Source organism: Kogia breviceps, chromosome X, assembly GCF_026419965.1.
Source record: "Kogia breviceps isolate mKogBre1 chromosome X, mKogBre1 haplotype 1, whole genome shotgun sequence".
NCBI classification, from domain to species: Eukaryota; Metazoa; Chordata; class Mammalia; order Artiodactyla; family Physeteridae; genus Kogia; species Kogia breviceps.
In genome coordinates, this window is record NC_081330.1 from 75,183,181 (window position 1) to 75,203,948 (window position 20,768).

Genomic DNA, 20,768 nt, shown 5'->3' on the forward strand with positions numbered 1-20,768 from the left:
TATACAACAGGTTCTTATTAGTTATCCATTTTATACATATTAGTGTATATATGGCAATCCAAATCTCCCACTTCATCACCACCACCCCCACTTTCCCCCCTTGGTGTCCATACGTTTGTTCTCTACATCTGTGTCTCTATTTCTGCTGCAAACTGGTTCATCTATACAATTTTTCTAGATTCCACATATATGCGTTAATATACGATATTTGCTTTTCTCTTTCTGACATGTCACTCTGTATGACAGTCTCTAGATTCATCCACGTCTCTACAAATGACCCAATTTTGTTCCTTTTTATGGATGAGTAATATTCCATTGTATATATGTACCATAACTTCTTTATCCATTCATCTCTCGATGGACATTTAAGTTGCTTCCATGATCTGGCTATTATAAATAGTGCTGCAGTGAACATTGGGGTGAATGTGTCTTTTTGAATTATGGTTTTCTCTGGGTATATGCCCAGTAGTGGGATTGCTCGGTCATATGGTAATTCTATTTTTAGTTTTTTAAGGAACCTCCATATTGTTCTCCATAGTGGCTGTATCAATTTACATTCCCACCAACAGTGCAAGAGAGTTCCCTTTTCTCCATGCCATCTCCAGCATTTTTTGTAGATTTTCTGATGATGCCCTCTCTAACTGTTGTGAGGTTATACCTCATGATAGTTCTGATTTGCATTTCTCTAATAATTAGTGATGTTGAGCAGCTTTTCATGTGCTTCTTGGCCCTCTGTGTGTCTTTGTTGGAGAAATGTCTATTTGGATCTTCTGCCCTTTTTTGGATTGGGTTGTTTGTTTTTTTAATATGGAGCTTCATGAGCTGTTTATATATTTTGGAGCTTAATCCTCTGTCTGTTGATTCATTTGCAAATATTTTCTCCCATTCTGATGGTTGTCTTTTTGTCTTGTTTGTAGTTTCCACTGCTTTGCAAAAGATTTTAAATTTCATTAGGTCCCATTTGTTTATTTTTGTTTTTATATCCATTACTCTAGGAGGTGGATCAAAAAAGACCTTGTTGTGATTTATGTCAAAGAGTGTTCTTGCTCTGTTTTCCTCTAAGAGTTTTATACTGTCCTGTTACACTTAGGTCTCTAATCCATTTTGAGTTTACTTCTGTGTATGGTTTTTGGGAGTGTTCGAGTATTCTAATTTCATGCTTTTACAAGTAGCTGTCCAGTTTCTCCAGCACCACATATTGAAGAGACTGTCTTTTCTCCATTGTATATCCTTGCCTCCTTTATCAAAGATGAGGTGACCATATGTCTGTGGGTTTATCTCTGGGCTTTCTATCCTGTTCCATTCATGTATATCTCTGTTTTTGTGCCAGTACCATACTCTCTTGATTACTGTGGCTTTGAAGTGTAGTCTGAAGTCAGGGAGTCTGATTCCTCCAACTCTGGTTTTTTCCCTCAAGACTGCTTTGGCTACTCGGGGTCTTTTGTGTCTCCATACAAATTTTAAGATATTTTGTTCTAGTTTGGTAAAAAATGCCATTGGTATTTTGATAGGGATTGCATTGAATCTGTAGATTGCTTTGGGGAGTATATCATTTTCACAATATTGATTCTTCCAAACGAAGAACATGGCATATCTCTCCAACCGTTTGTATAATCTTTAATTTCTTTCATCAGTGTCTTATCATTTTCTGCATACAGGTCTTTTGTCTCCCTGCATAAGTTTATTCCTAGGTATTTTATTCTTTTTGTTGCAGTGGTAAATGGTAGTGTTTCCTTTATTTCTCCTTCAGATTTCTCATCATTAGTGTATAGGAATGCAAGAGATTTCTGTGCATTAATTTTGTATCCTTCAACTTTACCAAATTAATTGATTAGCTCTAGTAGTTTTCTGGTGGCATCTTTAGGATTCTCTATGTATAGTATCATGTCATCTGCAAACAGTGACAGTTTAATTTCTTCTTTTCCAATTTGTATTCCTTTTACTTCTTTTTCTACTGATTGCTATGGCTAGGACTTCCAAAACTCTGTTGAATAATAGTGGTGACAGTGGACATCCTTGTGTTGTTCCTGATCATAGAGGAAATGCTTTCAGTTTTTCAGCACTGAGAATGATGTATGCTGTGGGTTTGTTGTATATGGCATTTATTATGTTGAGGTAAATTCCCTCTATGCACAGTTTCTGGAGAGTTTTTATTATAACTCGGTTTTGAATTTTGTCACATGCTTTTTCTGAAACTATTGAGATGATCATATGGTTTTTATTCTTCATTTTGTTAATATGGTGTAACACACTGATTGATTTGCCTATATTGAAGAATCCATGCATCACTGGGATAAATCCCATTTGATTTTGGCAGATAATCCTTTTAATGTGTTTTTGGATTCTGTCTGCTAGTATTTTGTTGAGAAATTTTGCATTTATATTCATCAGTGATATTTGTCTGTAATTTTCTTTTTTTGTATTATCTTTGTCTGATTTTGGTATCAGGGTGATGGTGGCCTCAAAGAATGGGTTTGGGAGTGTTCCTTCCTCTGCAATGTTTTGGAAGAGTTTGAGAAGGATGGGTGTTAGCTCTTCTCTAAACGTTTGATAGAATTCACCTGTGAAGCCATCTGGTCCTCGACTTTTGTTTGTTGGAAGATTTTTAATTACAGTTTCAATTTCATTACTTTTGATTGGTCTGTTCATATTTTCTGTTTCTTCCTGGTTCTGTCTTGGAAGGTTTTACTTTTCTAAGAATTTGTGCATTTCTTCCAGGTTGTCCACTTTTTTGGCAGTTGCTTGTAGTATTCTCTTAGGAGGCTCTGTATTTCTGTGGTGTCTGTTGTAACATCTCTTTCTTCATTTCTAATTTTATTAATTTCATCCTCTACCTCATTTTCTTGATGAGTTTGGCCAATCATTTATCAATTTTATTTATCTTCTCAAAGAAACAGCTTTTAGTTTTATTGATCTTTGCTATTGTTTTCTTTTTTAAATTTCATTTATTTCTGCTCTGATCTTTATGATTTCTTTCCTTCTGCTAACTTTGGGTTTTGTTTTTTCTTCTTTCTCTAGTTCCTTTAGGTGTATGGTTAGATTGTTTATTTGATACATTTTTTTTTGTTTGTTTCTTGAGGTAGGCTTGTATTGCTATAAACTTCCCTCTTAGAATTTGCTTTTGCTGCATTCCATAGGTTTTGTTTCATCATGTTTCACTGTCATTTGTCTCTAGGTATTTTTTGACTTTCCCTTTGATTTCCTCAGTGATCTCTTGGTTATTTAGCAACGTATTGTTTAGCCTCCTTGTGTTGTGTTTTATACGTTTTCTTCCCTGTAATTGATTTCTAATCTCATAGCATTGTGATCAGAAAAGATGCTTGATATGATTTCAGTTTTCTTAAATTTTCTGAGACTTGATTTGTGACCCAAGGTGTGATCTATCCTTGAGAATGTTCCATGCACACTTGAGAAGAAAGTGTAATCTGCTGTTTTTGGATGCAATGTCCTATAAATATCAAGTAAATCATCTGGTCTATTTTGTAATTTAAAGCTTGTGTTTCCTTATTAATTTTCTTTCTGGATGATCTTTCCATTGGTGTACGTGAGGTGTTAAAGTCCCCTAGTATTCTTGTGTTACTGTCTATTTCCTCTCTCATAGCTGTTAGCATTTGCCTTGCATATTGAGATGCTCCTATAGTGGGTCCATATATATTTATAATTTTTATATCTTCTTCTTGGATTGATCCCTTGATCATTTAGTAGTGTCCTTCCTTGTCTCTTGTAACATTCTTTATTTTAATGTCTCTGTTATCTGGTATGAGTATTGCTACTCCAGCTTTCTTATGACATCTATTTGCACAGAATATCTTTTTCTGTCCCCTCACTTTCAATCTGTATGTGTCCCTAGGTCTGAAGTGGGTGTCTCGTAGACAGCATATATATGAGTCTTGTTTTTGTATCCATTCAGTGAGCCTGTGTCTTTTGGTTGGAGCATTGAATCCATTCACGTTGAAGGCAATTATTGACATGTATGTTCCTGTTACCATTTTCTCAATTGTTTTGGGTTTGTATTTGTAGCTCCTTTTCTTCTCTTGTGTTTCCCACTTAGTGATGTTCCTTTAGCGTTTGCTGTAGAGCTGTTTTGGTGGTGCTGAATTCTCTTAGGTTTTGCTTGTCTGTAAAGCTTTTGATTTCTCCATCGAACCTGAATGAGACCCTTGCTGGGTAGAGTAATATTGGTTGTATGTTCTTCCCTTTCATCACTTTAATTATGTCATGTTGCTCCCTTCTGGCTTGTAGAGTTTCTGCTGAGAAATCAGCTCTTAACCTTATGGGTGTTCCTTTGTATGTTATTTGTTGTTTTTCCATTGCTGCTTTTAATAATTTTCCTTTGTCTTTATTTTTTTCCTATTTGATTACTATGTGTCTCAGTGTGTTTCTCTTTGGATTTATCCTGTATGGGACTCTCTGCGCTTCCTGGACTTGGGTGGATATTTCCTTTCCCATATTAGAGAAATTTTTGACTATAATCTCTTCAAATATTTTCTCTGGTCCTTTCTCTGTCTCTTCTCCTTCTTGGACCCCTATAATGCAAACATTGGTCCGTTTAATATTGTACCTGAGGTCTCTTAGGCTGTCTTCATTTCTTTTCATTCTTTTTTCTTTTTTCTGTTCCTCAATATTGAAATCGGTCATTCTGTCTTCCAGGTCTCTTATACATTCTTCTGCCTCAGTTATTCTCCTGTTGATTCCATCTAGTGTATTTTTCATTTCATTTATTGTATTTTTATCTCTGTTTGTTTATTCTTTAATTCTTCTAGGTGTTTTTTAAACATTTCTTGCATCTTCTTGATATTTTTCTGAGGTCCTGGATCATCTTCACTATCGTTGTTGTGAATTCTTTTTGTCGAAGACTGTGTCTCTCCACTTCATTTAGTTGTTTTTCTGGGGTTTTATCTTTTTCTGTCATCTGGTACACAGCCCTCTGCCTTTCATCTTGTCTGTCTTTCTGTGAATGTGTTTTTTGTTCCACAGGCTGTAGGATTGTAGTTGTTCTTGCTTCTGCTGTCTCCCCCCTGGTTGTTGAGGCTATCTAAGAGGCTTGTGTAAGTTTTCTGATGGGAAGGACTGATGGTTGGTTTAACTGTCTGTTGCTTTGGTGGGCAGAGCTCAGTAAAACTTTAATCTGCTTGTCTGCTGATGGGTGGGGCTGTGTCCCTCCCTGTTGGTTATTTGGCCTGAGGTGACCCGACACTGGAGACTACCTGGGCTGTTTGGTGGGTCTAATTGTGGACTCTGGGTGGGCTCACTCTAGTTACTACTTCCCAGAACTTTTGCTGCCAGTGTCCTTGTCCTCATGGTGAGCCACAGCCAGCCCCCCCCTGTGTAGGAGACCCTTCAACACTAGTAGGTAGGTCTGGTTCAGTCTCCTATGGGGTCACTGCTCTTTCCCCTGGGTCCTGATGTGCACACTAGTTTGTGTGTGCCTTCCAAGAGTGGAGTCTCTCTTTCCAGCAGCCCTGTTGTAGTCCTGCAATCAAATCCAGCTATCCTTCAAAGTCTGATTCTCTAGGAATTCCTCTTCCCATTGCCGTACCCCCACGTTGGGAAGCCTGACTTGGGTCTCAGAACCTTCACTCCAGTGGGTGGACTTTTTGTGTTATAAGTGTTTTGCAGTTTGTGACTCACCCACCCAGCAGTTATGGGATTTGATTTTATTGTGATTGTGCCCCTCATTCCGTCTCTTTGTGGCTTCTCCTTTGTCTTTGAGTGTGGGCTATCTTTTTGGGTGAGTTCCAGTGTCTTCTTGTCAATGATTGCTCAGCAGTTAGCTGTGATTCTGGTGCTGTCGCAAGAGGGAGTGAGAGCACATCCTTCTACCCTGCCATGTTGAACCAATCTTGAAAAAGATTTTGAATTAGCTAGTTTAAATATATAAATATATTTTTATAAAAATTAAATTGTAATTTATTTAATTAGTAAAAAAAAAACACCACTGAAAAAGTGTGTGATTGAAAAGTACAGTAACTGAAATGAAAAATTCACCACAGGGTACAGGCAGAAAAGATAATTGGTGCACTTAAACACAGATGAATTGAGAATATTCATTTTGAGGTAAAGAAAGAAAAAATAATTAAGAAAATGAACAGAATTTCAGAGGTCATGGAATACCATTAAACATAACAGCAGATGTATAATGGGAGTACCAGAAGAAGCAGAGAGTATGCAAGGGCACCAATGATTATTTGAAGAAGCAATGACCAAAAGCTTGCAAAATATGGTTCTTAAACATTAATATTCTCATCCAATAAGTTCAAGAAACTCAAAGGAAGAAAAACTCTAAGAGATACATGCTTAAAGCCACCACAACTAAAATGTCAACAGACAGCAACAAAGAGAGAACCTTTTTAAAATTTTTTTTATTTATTTAAAGAAATTTTATTTTATATTGGATTTTAATTTATTTACAATGTTGTGTTAGTTGCAGGTGTACAGCAAAGTGAGTCAGTTTTACATATACATATATCTATTCTTTTTCAGATTCTTTTCCCATATAGGTTATTACATAGTATTGGGTAGAGTTCCCTGTGCTATAAAGTAGGTCCTTGTTGATTACCTATTTCATATAGAGTAGTGTGTATATGTTAATCCCAATCACCTAATTTATCCCTCCCCCCACCTTTCCCCTTTGGTAAGCATAAGTTTGTATTCTAAGTCTCTGATTCTGTTTCTGTTTTGTAAATAAGTTTATTTATATCTTTTTTTAGATTCCATATTTAAGTGATATCATATGATATTTGTCTTTCTGTATCTGACTTACTTCAATTAGTATGATAATCCCTAGGTCCATCCATTTTGCTGCAAATGGCAGTATTTCATTTTTTATGGCTGAATAATATTCCATTGTATATATGTACCACATCTTCTTTATCCATTCTTCTCTTCATGGACATTTAGGTTGCTTCCATGTCTTGGCTATTTTAAATAGTGCTGTAGTGAATACTGGGGTGCATATACCTTACTGAAGTATGTTTTTCTCCAGATACATGCCCAGGAGTGGTATTGCTGGATTGTAGAGTAGTTCTATATTTAGTTTCTTTAAGGAACTTCCATACTGTCCTCCATAGTGCCTGTACATTCCCACGAACAGTGTAGGAGGGTTTCCTTTTCTCCACACCTTCTCCAGCATTTATTGTTTGTAGACTTTTTGCCCAGTGTGAGATGATACCTCATTACAGTTTTGATTTGCATTTCTCTAATAATTAGAGATGTTCAGCATCTTTTCATGTGCTCTTTGGGTATCTGTATGTCTTCTTTGTAGAAATGTTTATTTAGATCTGCCCATTTTTTGATTGGGTTGCTTGTTTTATGATATTGAGCTGTATGAGCTTTTTGTACATTTTGGACATCAATCCCTTGTCAGTTACATCATTTGGAAATCTTTTCTCCCATTCTGTGTGTTGTCTTTTCATTTTCCTTATGGTTTCCTTTTCTGTGCAACAGCTTTTGAGTTTAATTAGGTCCCATTTGTTTACTTTTTTGTATGGTGTTACAGTGTTCTGATTTCATTCTTTTACATGTGGCTTTCAAGTTTTCCCAGCACCTCTTATTGATGAGACTGTCATTTCTCCATTCTGTATTCTTGCCTCCTTTGTCATAGAGTAATTGCCTCTAGGTGTGTCATTTTATCTCTGGGCTTTCTATCTTGTTCCATTGATCTAGAAGTATTTCTTTGTGCCAGTACCATCCTCTTTTGATTCTTTTAGCTGTATAGTGTAGCATGAAGTCAGGGAGCCTGATTCCTCCAGCTTGGTTTTTGTTTCTCAAGATTGCTTTGGCTATTCGGGGTCTTTTGTGTTTCCACACAACCTTTAAGATGTTTTGTTGTTGTTCTAGATCTGCAAAAAATGCCATTGGTAATTTGGTAGGGATTGCATTGAACCTGTAGATTACCTTGGGTAGTATAGTCATTTTGACCAAATAGAATCTTCCAATCCAAGAACGTGGTATATCTTTTCATCTGTTTGTGTCATGTTCAGTTTCTTTCATCAGTGTCTTATAGTTTGTGGAGTGCAGGTCTTTTGCCACCTTAGGTATTTTTCCTATGTATTTCATTCTTATTGATGCAATGGTACATGGGATTGTTTCCTTAATTTCTCTTTCTGATATTTTGTTGTTAGTGTATAGATATTCAACAGATTTCTGTGTATTAACTTTGTGTCCTGCAACTTTACTGAATTCATTATGAGCTCCAGTAGATTTCTGGTGGCATCTTTAGGATTTCCTATGTATAGTATCCTGTCGTCTGCAAACAGTGACAGTTTAATTCTTCTTTTCCAATTTGGATCACATTTATTTCTTTTTCTTCTCTGATTGTTGTTTCTAGGACTTCCCAAACTATGTTGAATAGAAGTGGTGAGAGTGATCATCCTTGTCTTGTTTATGATCTTGGAGGAAATGCTATCAGGTTTTCACCATTGAGTATGATGTTAGCTGTAGGTTTGTCATATATGGCCTTTATTATGTTGAGGTAAGTTCCCTCTATGCCCACTTCCTGGAGAGTTTTTATCATAAATGTGTGTTGAATTTTGTCAAAGGATTTTTTTGCATCTATGGAGAATATTATATGGTTGATATTCTTCAGTTGGTTAATGTGATGTATGACACTGGTTGAATTTTGGATTTTGAAAAATGTTTTCATCCCTGGGATAAATTCCACTTTATCATGTTGTATGATCCTTTCAATGTATTGTTGGATTTGGTTTGCTGGTAGTATGTTGGAGATTTGATTTTTGCGTCTATATTTATCAGTGATATTGGCCTTTCATTTTCATTTATCTGGTATATTGTGTAGTTTTGGTATCAAGGTTATGGTGCCCTCATAGAATAAGTTTGGGAGTGTTCATTCCTCTGCAATTTTTTGGAATAGTTTCAGAAGGATAGGTGTTAACTCTTCTCTAAATCTTTGATAGAATTCACCTGTGAAGCCGTGTGGTCCTGGACTTTTGTTTGTTGGGAGTTTTAAAATCACAATTTACATTTCAATATTTGTGATTGCTCTGTTCACATTTTCTACTTCTTCTTGGTTCAGTCTTGGAATGTTGTACCTTTCTAAAAATTTGTCCATTTTTTTCGGTTGTCCATTTTAATGGCATATATTTGCTTGTAGTTTTCTCTTATGTTACTTTGCATTTATGTGGTTTCAGTTGTAATTGTTTTTTCAATGCTACTTTTATTGATTTGAGTCCTCTCCCTGTTTTTCTTGATAAGTCTGGCTAAAGGTTTATCAATTTTGTTTATTTTTTCAAAGAATCAGCTTTTAGTTTAATTAATCTTTTCTATTATTTTCTTCATCCCTAGTTCATTTATTTCTTCTCTGTTGTTTATGATTTCTTTCCTTCTACTAACTTTGGCTATTTTTTTGTTCTTAGGTTGCTTTAGGTGTAAATTTACCTTGTTTATTTACGATTTTTTTGTTTCTGTAGGTAAGATATTATTGCTGTAAACTTTCTTAGAACTGCTTTTGCTGGTACCATAGGTTTTGGATTGTTGTGTTTTCATTGTCATTTGTCTCTAGGTATATTTTTATTTCCTCTTTGATTTCTTCAGTGATCCATTGGTTGTTAAGTAGCATATTTTTTAGCCTCCATATGTTTGTGTTTTTTATAGTTTTTTTGTTGTAGTTGATTTCTGATCTCATAGCATTGTGATAGGAAAAGATGCTTGATAAGATGTTAATTTTCTTAAATTTACCTAGGCTTGCTTTATGGCCCATCATGTGATGTATCCTGTAGAATGTTTCATGTGCACTTGTAAAGAAGGTGCATTCTGCTGCTTTCAGATGGAGTGCTCTATAAATATCAGTTATGGTCTAACGTGGTCTAATGTGTTATTTAAGGCCTGTCATTCCTTATTGATCTGTCCATTGGTGTAAGTGGGGTGTTAAATTCCCACACAATTATTGTTTTACTCTCTGTTTCTCCTTTTATGGCTGTTAGCATTTGCCTTATATACTGAGGTGCTCCTATGTTGACTGCATATATATTTATACTCTTTAGATCTTCTTCTTCTTGGATTGATTCCCTTGATCATTATATAATGTTCTTTTTTTTTAACATCTTTATTGGAGTATAATTGCTTTACAATGGTGTGTTTGTTTCTACTTTACAACAAAGTGAATCAGTTATACATATACATATGTTCCCATATCTCTTCCCTTTTGCATTACCCTCCCTCCCACCCTCCCTATCCCACCCCTCTAGGTGGTCACAAACCACCTAGCTTATCTCCCTGTGCCATGCGGCTGCTTCCCACTAGCTATCCACCCTATGTTTGGCAGTGTATATATGTCCATGCCACTCTCTCACTTTGTCACAACTTACCCTTCCCCTCCCCATATCCTCAAGTCCATGCTCTAATAAGTCTGTGTTTTATTTCCGTCCTATCCTTAGGCTCTTCATGACATTTTTTTCTTTGATTCCATATATATGTGTTAGCATACGGTATTTGTTTTTCTCCTTCTGACTTACTTCACTCTGTATGACAGACTCCAAGTCCATCCACCTCACTACAAATAACTCAATTTCGTTTATTTTTATGGCTGAGTAATATTCCATTGTATATATGTGCCACATCTTTTTTATCCATTCATCTGTTGATGGACATTTAGGTTGCTTCCATGTCCTGGCTATTGTAAATAGAGCTGCAATGAACATTTTGGTCCACGACTCTTTTTCAATTATGGTTTTCTCAGGGTATATGCCCAGTAGTGGGATTGCTGGGTTGTATGGTAGTTCTATTTTTAGTTTTTTAAGGAGCCTCCATACTGTTCTTCATAGTGGCTGTATCAATTTACATTACCACCAACAGTGCAAGAGTGTTCCCTTTTCTCCACATGTAGTGTCCTTGTTTGTCTCTTTTAACAGTCTATATTTTAAAGCTTATTTTGTTAGAGATGAGTATTGCTCCTCCAGCTTTCTTTTGATTTATTTTTGCATGGAATACCTTTTTCCATCCCCTCTCTTTCAGTATGAGCCCCTAGATCTGAAATGGGTCTTATAGGCAGCATATATATGGGTATTGTTTTTGTATCCATTCAGTCAGTCTGTGTCTTATGGTTAGAGCATTTAACCCATTTACAGTTAAGTTAATTACTGTTATGTATGTTCTTATTTCCATTTTGTTAATTGTTTTGGATTTGTTTTTGTAGGTTTTTTTTCTTCCCTTCCTCTTTTTCTCTTCTCTTGTGTTTTGGTGACTGTCTTTATTGTTGTGTTTGGATTGTTTTTCCTTTTTTGTGTATATATCTATTACAGAATTTTGTTTTGTATTTACCATTAGGTTTTGGTATTGCAGTGTATGTATGTATATATATATATATACTGGATTTTTTATGTTGCTGGTCTCTTAATTTCAAATTCATTTCCACTGACCTGCATTTGTACTCTCCCTACGATCGCTGGTTTTGATATCTTATTGTGTGTGGATGATTTCCTACCTTTACTATATGTTTGCCTTTACCTGTAATCTTTCCCATTAATAATTTGCTTCTTTCTAGTTTGGCCTTTTTTTTTCTGCCTCGAGAATTTCCTTTAGCATTTGTTTTAAAGATGGTTTAATGGTGCTGAATTCTGTTAGCTTTTGCTTGTCTGTAAAGTTTTTGTTTTCTCTGTCAAATCTGAATGAGAGCCTTCCATCCCTCCTGGCCTGTAAATTTTCTGCTAAAAATCAGCCCATAACCTTATGGGGAAATCTCTTGTATGTTATTTGTTGGCTTTCCCTTGTTTCTTTTAATATTTCCACATTTTCATTAAGTTTTTTCAGTCTGATTCCTAAGTGTCCCAGCATGTTCCTCCTTGGGTTTATCCTGCCTGGGTCTCTCTGTGCTACCTGAAGTTGGGTGACTATTTACTTTTCCCTGTTACTGACATTTTCAGCTATTAGCTCTTCAATTATTTTCTCAGGCCTTTTCTCGCTCTCTTCTCCTTCTGGTACCCCTATAGTGGTGGGGGGGACCTTGTGCCTGTCCACTGGTTGGTAGAGCTGGGTCTTGTCCCTTTGGTGAGCAGGGCCATGTAATGGGGTGTGTTTAGATGCTGCTGTGGGCTCAGGAAGACCTAAAGCAGCCTGTCTGCTGATGGGTGGGGCTGTATTCCTACCCTTCTGGTTCTTTGGCCTGATGCATCTCAGCACTGGAGCCTACAGCGTGTTTGGTAGGATCAGGTCTTGCTGACAAAATTCTGGCCTCCCCAGGAGAGCTCACTCCAATGAGTACTCCCTGGTACTTCCACCACCAATGTCCTTTTCCCTCACAGTGATCCACAGCCATCCCCAAGCTCCCCAGGAAACCCACCAAGACCAGCTGGTAGGTCTGGCCCAGGCTCCTACGAAGTAACTGCTTTTTTCCTGTGTCCCTGTGCACACAAGACCTTGTGTGTGCCCTCCAAGGGTGGAGTTCCTATTTTGCCCAGTCCTGTGGTGTCCCTGTAATTCAGCTCTACTGGCCTTCAAATAAATGCTCTGGTGACTCTCTTCCTGATACCTGACCCCCAGACTGGGGAGACTGATGTGGGGCTCTGAACTCTCACTCCTGTGGGAGAACCTCTGCTGTATATTTATTTTCCAGTTTGTTGGTTGCCCACCCAGTTGGTATGGGATTTGATTGTATAGTGAGTGTGCCTCTTCTACCATCTCGTGGTTTCTTCTTTGTCTTTATATGTAGAATATCTTTTTTGGTAATTTCCAGTCTTTTTCTCTTGTTGTTCAGCAGTTGTGATTTTGGTGTTTTCATGGAAGGAAATAAGCTCAAGTCCTTCTACTCTGCCATCTTGTCTGCAACCTTTATACCTTTTATCATTTTAATGATAGTCATGCTAAGAAGCATGAGTTGATATCTCATCATGGTTTTGATTTGCTTTTTCCTAATGATTAGTGATTCCAGGCATCTTTTCATATATCTGTTGGCTGTTTCAATATCTTCTTTGGGAAAATGTGTATTCAGTTCCTTCATCCATTGTTAATTGAATTATTTGTTTGTTTTTGTTACTGAGTTGATGAATTCTTTATATATCCTGGATATTACTCCCTTATTAGATATAGGATTTGCAGATGTTACCTCCCATTCCACAGGTTGCCTTTTCATTTCGTTAGTCATTTCTTTTGTTGTGTGGAATCTTTTTAGTTTGATGTAGTCTCACTTGTGAATTTTTAAATTTTGTTGTTTGTGTTTTAGGTGTCACATCTAAAAACTCATTGCCAAGACCAATGTTGAGAAGTTTTTCCCCTATATTTTCTTCTAGGAGATTTTTGGCTTCAGTCTCACATTTAGATCTTTAATCCATTACAGATTAGTTTTTGTGAGTGGTGTAAGATAAGGTCTAGTTTCATTCTTTTACATGTGTATATCCAATTTTCCCATCACCATTTATTGGAGAACTGTCATTTCTCCATTGAGTATTCTTGGCTCTCTTGTCCAGTATTGGCATGGGTTTATTTACGGGCTCTCAAATTTGTCCCATAGGTATCTGTTTTTAAATGCTGTGTAGTTTTTATTACTATAGATTTAAAATATAGTTTGAAATCAGGAAGTGTGGTGTCTTCAGCTTTGTTCCTCTTTCTCAGGATTACTTTGGCTATTTGCAGTCTTTTGTGGTGCCACACAAATTTTAGAACTGATTTTTCTACTGCTGTAAAAAAAAATGCCAGTGGGATCTTGATAGGGATTACATTGACTCTATAGATGTCCCTAGGTAGTATTTTCATTTTAACAATATTAATTTTTCCAATCCATGAACACAGGATGTCCTTCCATTTACTTGTGTCTTCGTTTTCTTTTGCAGTTTCTTTTAGTTTTCAGTGTAGAGATTTTTCACTTTCTTGGTTAAATTTATTCCTACATATTTTATTGTTTGATATTATTGTAAATTGGATCATTTTATTTCTTTTTCAGATAACTCATTGTTAGTGTATAGAAATTCTTCTGAATTTTGTGTGTTGGTTTCTATCCAGTAACTTTACTGCATTTGTTGATTATATCTAACAGGTTTTTGGTGGAATCTTTAGGATTTTCTATATATAAAATCATGTCATCTGCAAATAATGACAATTTACCTTCCTCCTTTCCAATTCTGATGCCATTTATTTATTTTCCTTGCCTGATTGCTCTGGCTAGGACTTTCAGTACTGTGTTTATTAGGAGTGGTGAGAGTGGGCAGCCTTGTCTTGTTCCTCATCCTAGAAGAAAAGTTTCAGACTTTCACCATGGAGTATGATGTTAACTGTGGGCATGCCATACATGGCCTTTAGTATGTTGAGGTATGTTCCTTCTGTACCTAATTTGTTGAGAGTTTTTAATGACAAACAGATGTTGTATTTCATCAAATGCTTTTTCTGTATCTATTGAGATGAACATAATTTTTGTCTTTCATTCTTTTAATATGATGTATCAGTTTTATTGATATTCATATGTAAAACTACCCTGGCATCCCAGAGATGAATCCCACTTGATCATGGTGTATTGTCCATTTAATGTACTGCTGAATTCTGCTTACTAGTATTTTTTTTGAGAATTTTTGCATCTATATACATCAGGGATCTTGGCCTGCAGTTTTCTGAGAGTTCTTTCATATCTGATATTTCATTTAATCCTTACAGCCACCCTTAGGAGTAGCTAGGATTTCTCTCATTTCACAGACAAGGAAAGATTGGGGAAGAAGTAGTGGATGTGCTTTGTAAAGAAAAATGGTGCAAAAATCCTGAGAACTGAGTTTGGTTCCCTACTCCACACTTCTCACCAACCTAGACAAATTACTCTCAATTTATCCATTTAATGCCTCAATTTCCTCACCCATAAAATGAGGATATTACTAATTGTTACTTCAGAGTGGTTATGGATATAGAATGAAATAATTAGTTTCCAGCAGATTTTATAAAGTGTTAAGTGTCATTTTCCTTGTGTTAGAAGCACTGTGTTCAAATAAAAAGCTCATATGACTTACTAGCTCTGTGACCTTTGGCAAGTTACTCAAATTCTCTGAGTCCCACTTTCCTTACCTAGAAATAATAATTCCCATTTCACAGGGCTGTTTAATGATTAAATAAGATAATACATGCACAGCTCCAAGCACACAGAAAAGCCTTTTAAAAAATGTTAGTTTTGTTCCTTCTTGAATGTAAGGCAGACATACTCAACCCTGGCTACACGTTAGAATAATCTGGGGAATTTAAATAACAATGCTTCATCCCTCCTCATAACAATTAAACCCTGATTCATCTGCTAAGTGTCAAAAAGCCTAGTTGTTGTGACACAATACAATTGTTGAAGTGCACACCCAGAGGTTGAGTTAGGAAATAAAGCTTAATTACCTGAGAGTGTGTTCTTATACTGAATGAAAAAAAAATGGTTGAACAAATAAAATGACAACAACAAAACCATGTTTTTGTAGTACAGAGAACAGTAAACCCCAGCTAATCTCTTGTAATTACTTTTTAATTTTTTTTAATTTTTAAACTTTAAATATTAAAAATTACTGACTTTTGTCTTTTTCTTATTATATTTCACTACCAGTTCTGGCACTTTTCTGGGGAAGATCAGTTTTCCTCTAAAGGAAATGTCACAAGTGCATATAATATTGGAACATTTAAAGGAAAAGTTTGACTTCGTGAAATGTAATTGTGTCAAGCCCTTTGACTCAGGGTTTAATCCTCACAATAAATTTGTTAGGAACATGTAATTATCCCTAATTTGAATAGGAGAAAACTAAGCTTCAGAAGAGGCTAAGCAATGTGTTCAAGGTCACACAGAAAATAAATTGCAGAACTAGGTTTCAAATTCAGATCCATCTTGCTGCCAGAGCTAAGATCTTGCCAATCTCACACTGCCCACACCTCCAGGTAGAGGTAACCAAAGAATAGATTACTAAATAGCATCTGAATAGATGATCAAACAGAGATGGGAGGAGCTGCTACTACCGGAATCTAGGCTTTTAAAATGAATCAGGCTTCATTATTCATGAGGAAAAAAATTCAAAATTCAACAATACTAAGGATGCCTCTCAGTGAGCTTTGGCTAAATGATTACATTATTTTATAAACTGAGATATTATTTACACATAAAATGCACCCTTTAAAAGTGTGCAACTCGGTGGCTTTTTAATTTTTTTTGTGGTACGCGGGCCTCTCACTGTTGTGGCCCCTCCCATTGCGGAGCACAGGATCCGGACGTGCAGGCTCTGGATGTGCAGGCTCAGTGGCCATGGCTCACAGGTCCAGCCGCTCCACGGCATGTGGGATCCTCCCGGACCGGGGCACAAACCCGTGTCCCCTGCATTGGTAGGCGGACTCCCAACCACTGCGCCACCAGGGAAACCCAAGTGGCTTTTAGTATATTCACAGAGTTGTGCAAGCATCACTGCAATGCAATTCCAGATTATTTTCACACCCCCAAAAGAAACCACAAACCCATTAGCATCAATCCCCATTCCCACCTTCCCCCTACATTCAGTGAACCACTGATTTACTTCTTGTCTCTCTGGATTTGCGTAGTCTAGACATTTCATTTAAACAGAATCATACAATATGTGGCTTTTTGTGAATGACTTGTTTCACTGAGCATAATGTTTTCAGACTTATTCTATGTTGTATTGAGTATCAATCCTTTGTTTCTTTTCATTGCCACACACTGTTCCATTGTATAGCTTTATCACAACTGTTTAACCATTCAGCAATTGAAGAACACTTTCATTCTTCCTATTTACTGGCTATTACGAATAATGCAGTCAACAACATTTGTATATAATTGTTTGTGTGGATATGTTTTCAGTTCTTTTAGGAATATACCTAGGCATGGAATTGCTGAATCATGTGGTAACTCTATGTTTAACATTTTTTTAACCTTATGCTCATTTATATTTTTTTAGCATTTGCCAAAGTCACCTTAAACTTATACAGTGTTATATGTTGATTATATCTCAGTACAACTGGAGGAAAAAAATTGGGGTAGGAGCATTAGCAAAACAAAAACAAAAGAAGAAAAAGGAAATAAATATGCAGCAGGTACTGAACTCCTTCTGTTGTCCTTAGATTTGACATCTTCCTCTAGTGGCCATATCGTCTTGGGGCACTGGTCTCTATCTCTTGTCCCATAGATTTCTGCCCACTTGCCTATCAAGTACCATGATTAATTTGGTTTATCTTTTATTCTTTCATTTCAGCCGAATCCTTCAAGGAATTTGCCGAATTGCTCAATGAAGTAGAAAACGAGAGGATGATGATGGTAGGTCATTAACACTGGACCTAGAACCAAGATCATTTCTGATCTTGGGAAGTTTTCTTGTCCTCATTGGTTGGCGTAACACTATGTTGTTTTAGTTTCTGTCTCATCATTACCTGGGTACTGTAAATACAGGGAATCGATCTGGTTATTCTATCTCAAGTTCCCATCCTGAGAGTTTAGCATTAGGTAGAGGGAAATTAATCTATTCATTTCAGTGAGATAAGATTTCAGAGGACATTAAATTCGACTGTTGAACATGTTGACAAAAATTGTGGTCTTTAGTGTTCTTAAACAAATTATTTATTTATGTGTTTATGTGCTTTTAGAAGTAATAATGTGGGATTTATTTATATTTGACATATGATTGTTTTATTTAAATCTATGTGAAAACTTATTTTCCTTATATTTAAAGTTTAATTTGTTAATATTAATAGACTTTAATATTTAGAGCAGTTTTCGTTTTACAGAAAAATTGAGTGGAAAGTGCAGAGAGATTTCATATACAGTTGCCCTTTGAACGACACAGGTTTGATCTGTATGTGTCCACTTATATGTGGGTGCTTTTCAATTAATACTACAGTACTACATGATCCGAATTGAGTTGAATCTATTGTTGTGGAACCTCAGACACTGGAAGACTGACTGTAAGGTTATATGCAGACTTTTGACTACACAGTGTGTGGGGGCGGTCAGTGCCCTTGACCCTTGCACTGTTCAAGGGTAAACTGTACTCCCTTTCTTCCCCCCCACCCCTCCCCGTACAGTTTCCTCTATTATTATCTTGCATGTGTGGTACATTTGTTTCAGTTAATGAACCAACATCAACGCAATATTATTAAGTCCATAGTTACATTCGGGTTCACTCTATATTGAATATTTTATGGGTTTTGACAAATGCTTAATGACATATATTCACCATCAGAGTTTCATCATAAAGAATATTTTCATTGCCCTAAAAATCCCCTGTGATTCCCCCTTCCTTCTCTGACATACAAGCCCCTGGCAAACACTGATCTTTTTACTGTGTTTTGCCTCTTCTAGAATATCATACAGTTGGAGTCATACAGTATATAGCCTTTTCAGATAGGCTCTTTTGACTTAGCAATATGCATTTAAAGTTTCTCTATGTCTTTTAATGGCTTGATAGCTCATTTCTTTTTGTCACTGAATAATATATATGCATATATTATAATATATATTCCATCATATGGAGGTACCACAGTTTGTTCATCCCGACACTTATTGAAGGATATCTTGGTTACTCCCAAGTTTTGGCAGTTATGAAAAACCTACCATACACATTTGTGTGCAGATTTTTGTGTGGATGTAAATGTTCAACTCTTTTGATTAATTTCCAAGGAATCCAATTGCCAGATTGTGTGATATGTCTAGATTTGTAAGAAACTGTCTTCCAAAGTGACTACCATTTTGTGTTCTCACCAGCCTTGAATGAGAGTTATTGTTGCTCCACATGCTCACCAGCATTTGATGTTGGCTGTGTTTTGGATTTTACCCATTTCAATATGTGTGTGTAATGGTATATCTTTCCTGTTGTAATTTGTGTTTTCCTGATGACATTTGATTTGGAACATCTTTCCATATGCTTATTTGCCACCTGTAGATCATCTTTGGTGAGTTGTCTATTCAGGTCTTTTGCCTATTTTTAATTGGTTTGTTTGTTTTCTTATTGTTCAGTTTTAAGATTTCTTTGTATATTTTGGATGCCAGCTCTTTATCAGAAATGTGCTTTGCAAAAATTTTTCCAGTCTGTGGCTTATCTTTTTGCCAATGGTTTCCTTTGCCGTGCAAAAACTTTTAAGTTTCATTAGATCCCATTTGTTTATTTTTGCTTTTATTTCTTTTGCTTTGGGAGATTGATCTAAGAAAATATCACTGTGGTTCATGTCCAAGAATGTTTTGCCTATGTTCTCATCTGGAAATTTTATGATACCATGTCTTATATTTAGGTCTTTAAACCACTTTGTGTTTATTTTTGTATATGGTGTGAGGGAGTGTTCTAATTTAATTGATTTACATAGCTGTCCAGCTTTCCCAACACCACTTGTTGAAGAGACTGTATTTTCTCCATTGTATATTCTTGCATCCTTTGTCATAGATTAATTGACCATATGTCTGTGGATTTATTTCTGGGCTCTCTGTTCTTTTCCATTGATCTATATATCTGCTTTTGTGCCAATACCATGCTGCTTTGATTACTGTAGGTTTGTAATGTTGTCTGAAGTCTGGATGGTTTTTACCTCCAGCTTTATTCTTTTTCCTCAGGATTGCTTTGGCAATTCTGGGTTTTTTGTCAGTCCATATAAATTTTAGGATTATTTGTTCTAGTTCTGTGAAAAATGTTATGGACCAATACCACACTATCTTGATTACTGTAACATTGTAGTAAGTCTTGAAGTAGGGTATGAACTTCAGAACCTGTTTATCAATATCCACAAAACAAATTGCTGGAATTTTGATTGGAATTGCATTGAATCTATAGATGGGACAAACTGACATCTTAAAAATATTAAGTCTTACTATTCATGAACATGGGTTATCTCTCCATTTATTTAGACCTTCTTTGATTTCTTTCATCAGAGTTTTATAGTTTCCTCATAACGATCTTATACATATTTTGTTAGATTTATTCCTAAGTATTTATATTTTTTTGTGAACTCTATTTTAACAATTGAATAAATAATCTTTTTGTGTGGTCCCTAGACCTGTACCACCAGTGTCACCTGGGAAATTGTTAAAAATGAAGGTCCTTGGCCACACACCAGAGCTAACTGAGACTTAAATGTAGAAGTACCTATGTTGGTCAATATTTATTTTTATTAGGAGCATGTGGGTCAAGTGGAAACAATGTTAAGGACAACAAAGTGTTCTATTTTCCCTTTCTCTCATTGGATGACTTTGTATTGGCAGCTCAGTTTTGTTAAACCCATTTATTCCAATAGCAAGAGTTCTTTAATCTGTAATCACTCTTCCTTTTCAACAGGGTGGTACTGGCTTCTCAGAATACTGCTACTGTTTCATCTCAGCTCCTAGAGAGTTAGGATTGAAGTCAGGGACCTTAAATCTGGGAAATTAGATCTTTAGGTGCTAATAGTTGCTGTGCCACTAACTTATTTGTGACTTCACACTAATCACTTTATTTCTTCTAGTCTCTCTTTCTTTATATGTGGAATGAGAAAAAATTCCCACCTTCCAAGTTTGTTGTAAGTACTCCAAACGATAAAATGAATATGGTAGTGTTTTATAATAGCAAAAAGCACTGATTATATAAATGTTTCTAGTTGTCTTTTGTTGCCCCCAAGATTTGGCTTGTGGAAATTTGACTTGGGAATTTTCTTCATTTAAGAGATTTGCTTCTAATGATAGTTAAGAGAGACCAATATGGGTAGTTTTCCCAGAGCCTGTTAGATGCCCCACTAGCTAATCCACACTCTACTAAATATTTTCTTCTGTCATAAGAGTTTGTGGACTGCTACCAATGTTGATCTCAAAGGCATTCACCCCTATTTCATTCAGATACCACTAGAAATGTCAG

At 36.1% G+C, this 20,768-nt stretch overlaps 1 protein-coding gene across 4 annotated transcripts in view; it reads left to right on the forward strand.

Moving 5' to 3' along the window:
• OPHN1 (oligophrenin 1) overlaps positions 1-20,768 on the forward strand; it is a 731,745-nt gene that overhangs the window by 279,990 nt on the left and 430,987 nt on the right. For all 4 annotated transcript variants that reach the window (XM_059051488.2, XM_067023139.1, XM_067023140.1 and 1 more), the window contains exon 4: positions 17,154-17,215. In XM_059051488.2, coding sequence (XP_058907471.1) covers positions 17,154-17,215 — 62 coding nt within the window. The remainder of the gene's footprint in view (positions 1-17,153; positions 17,216-20,768) is intronic.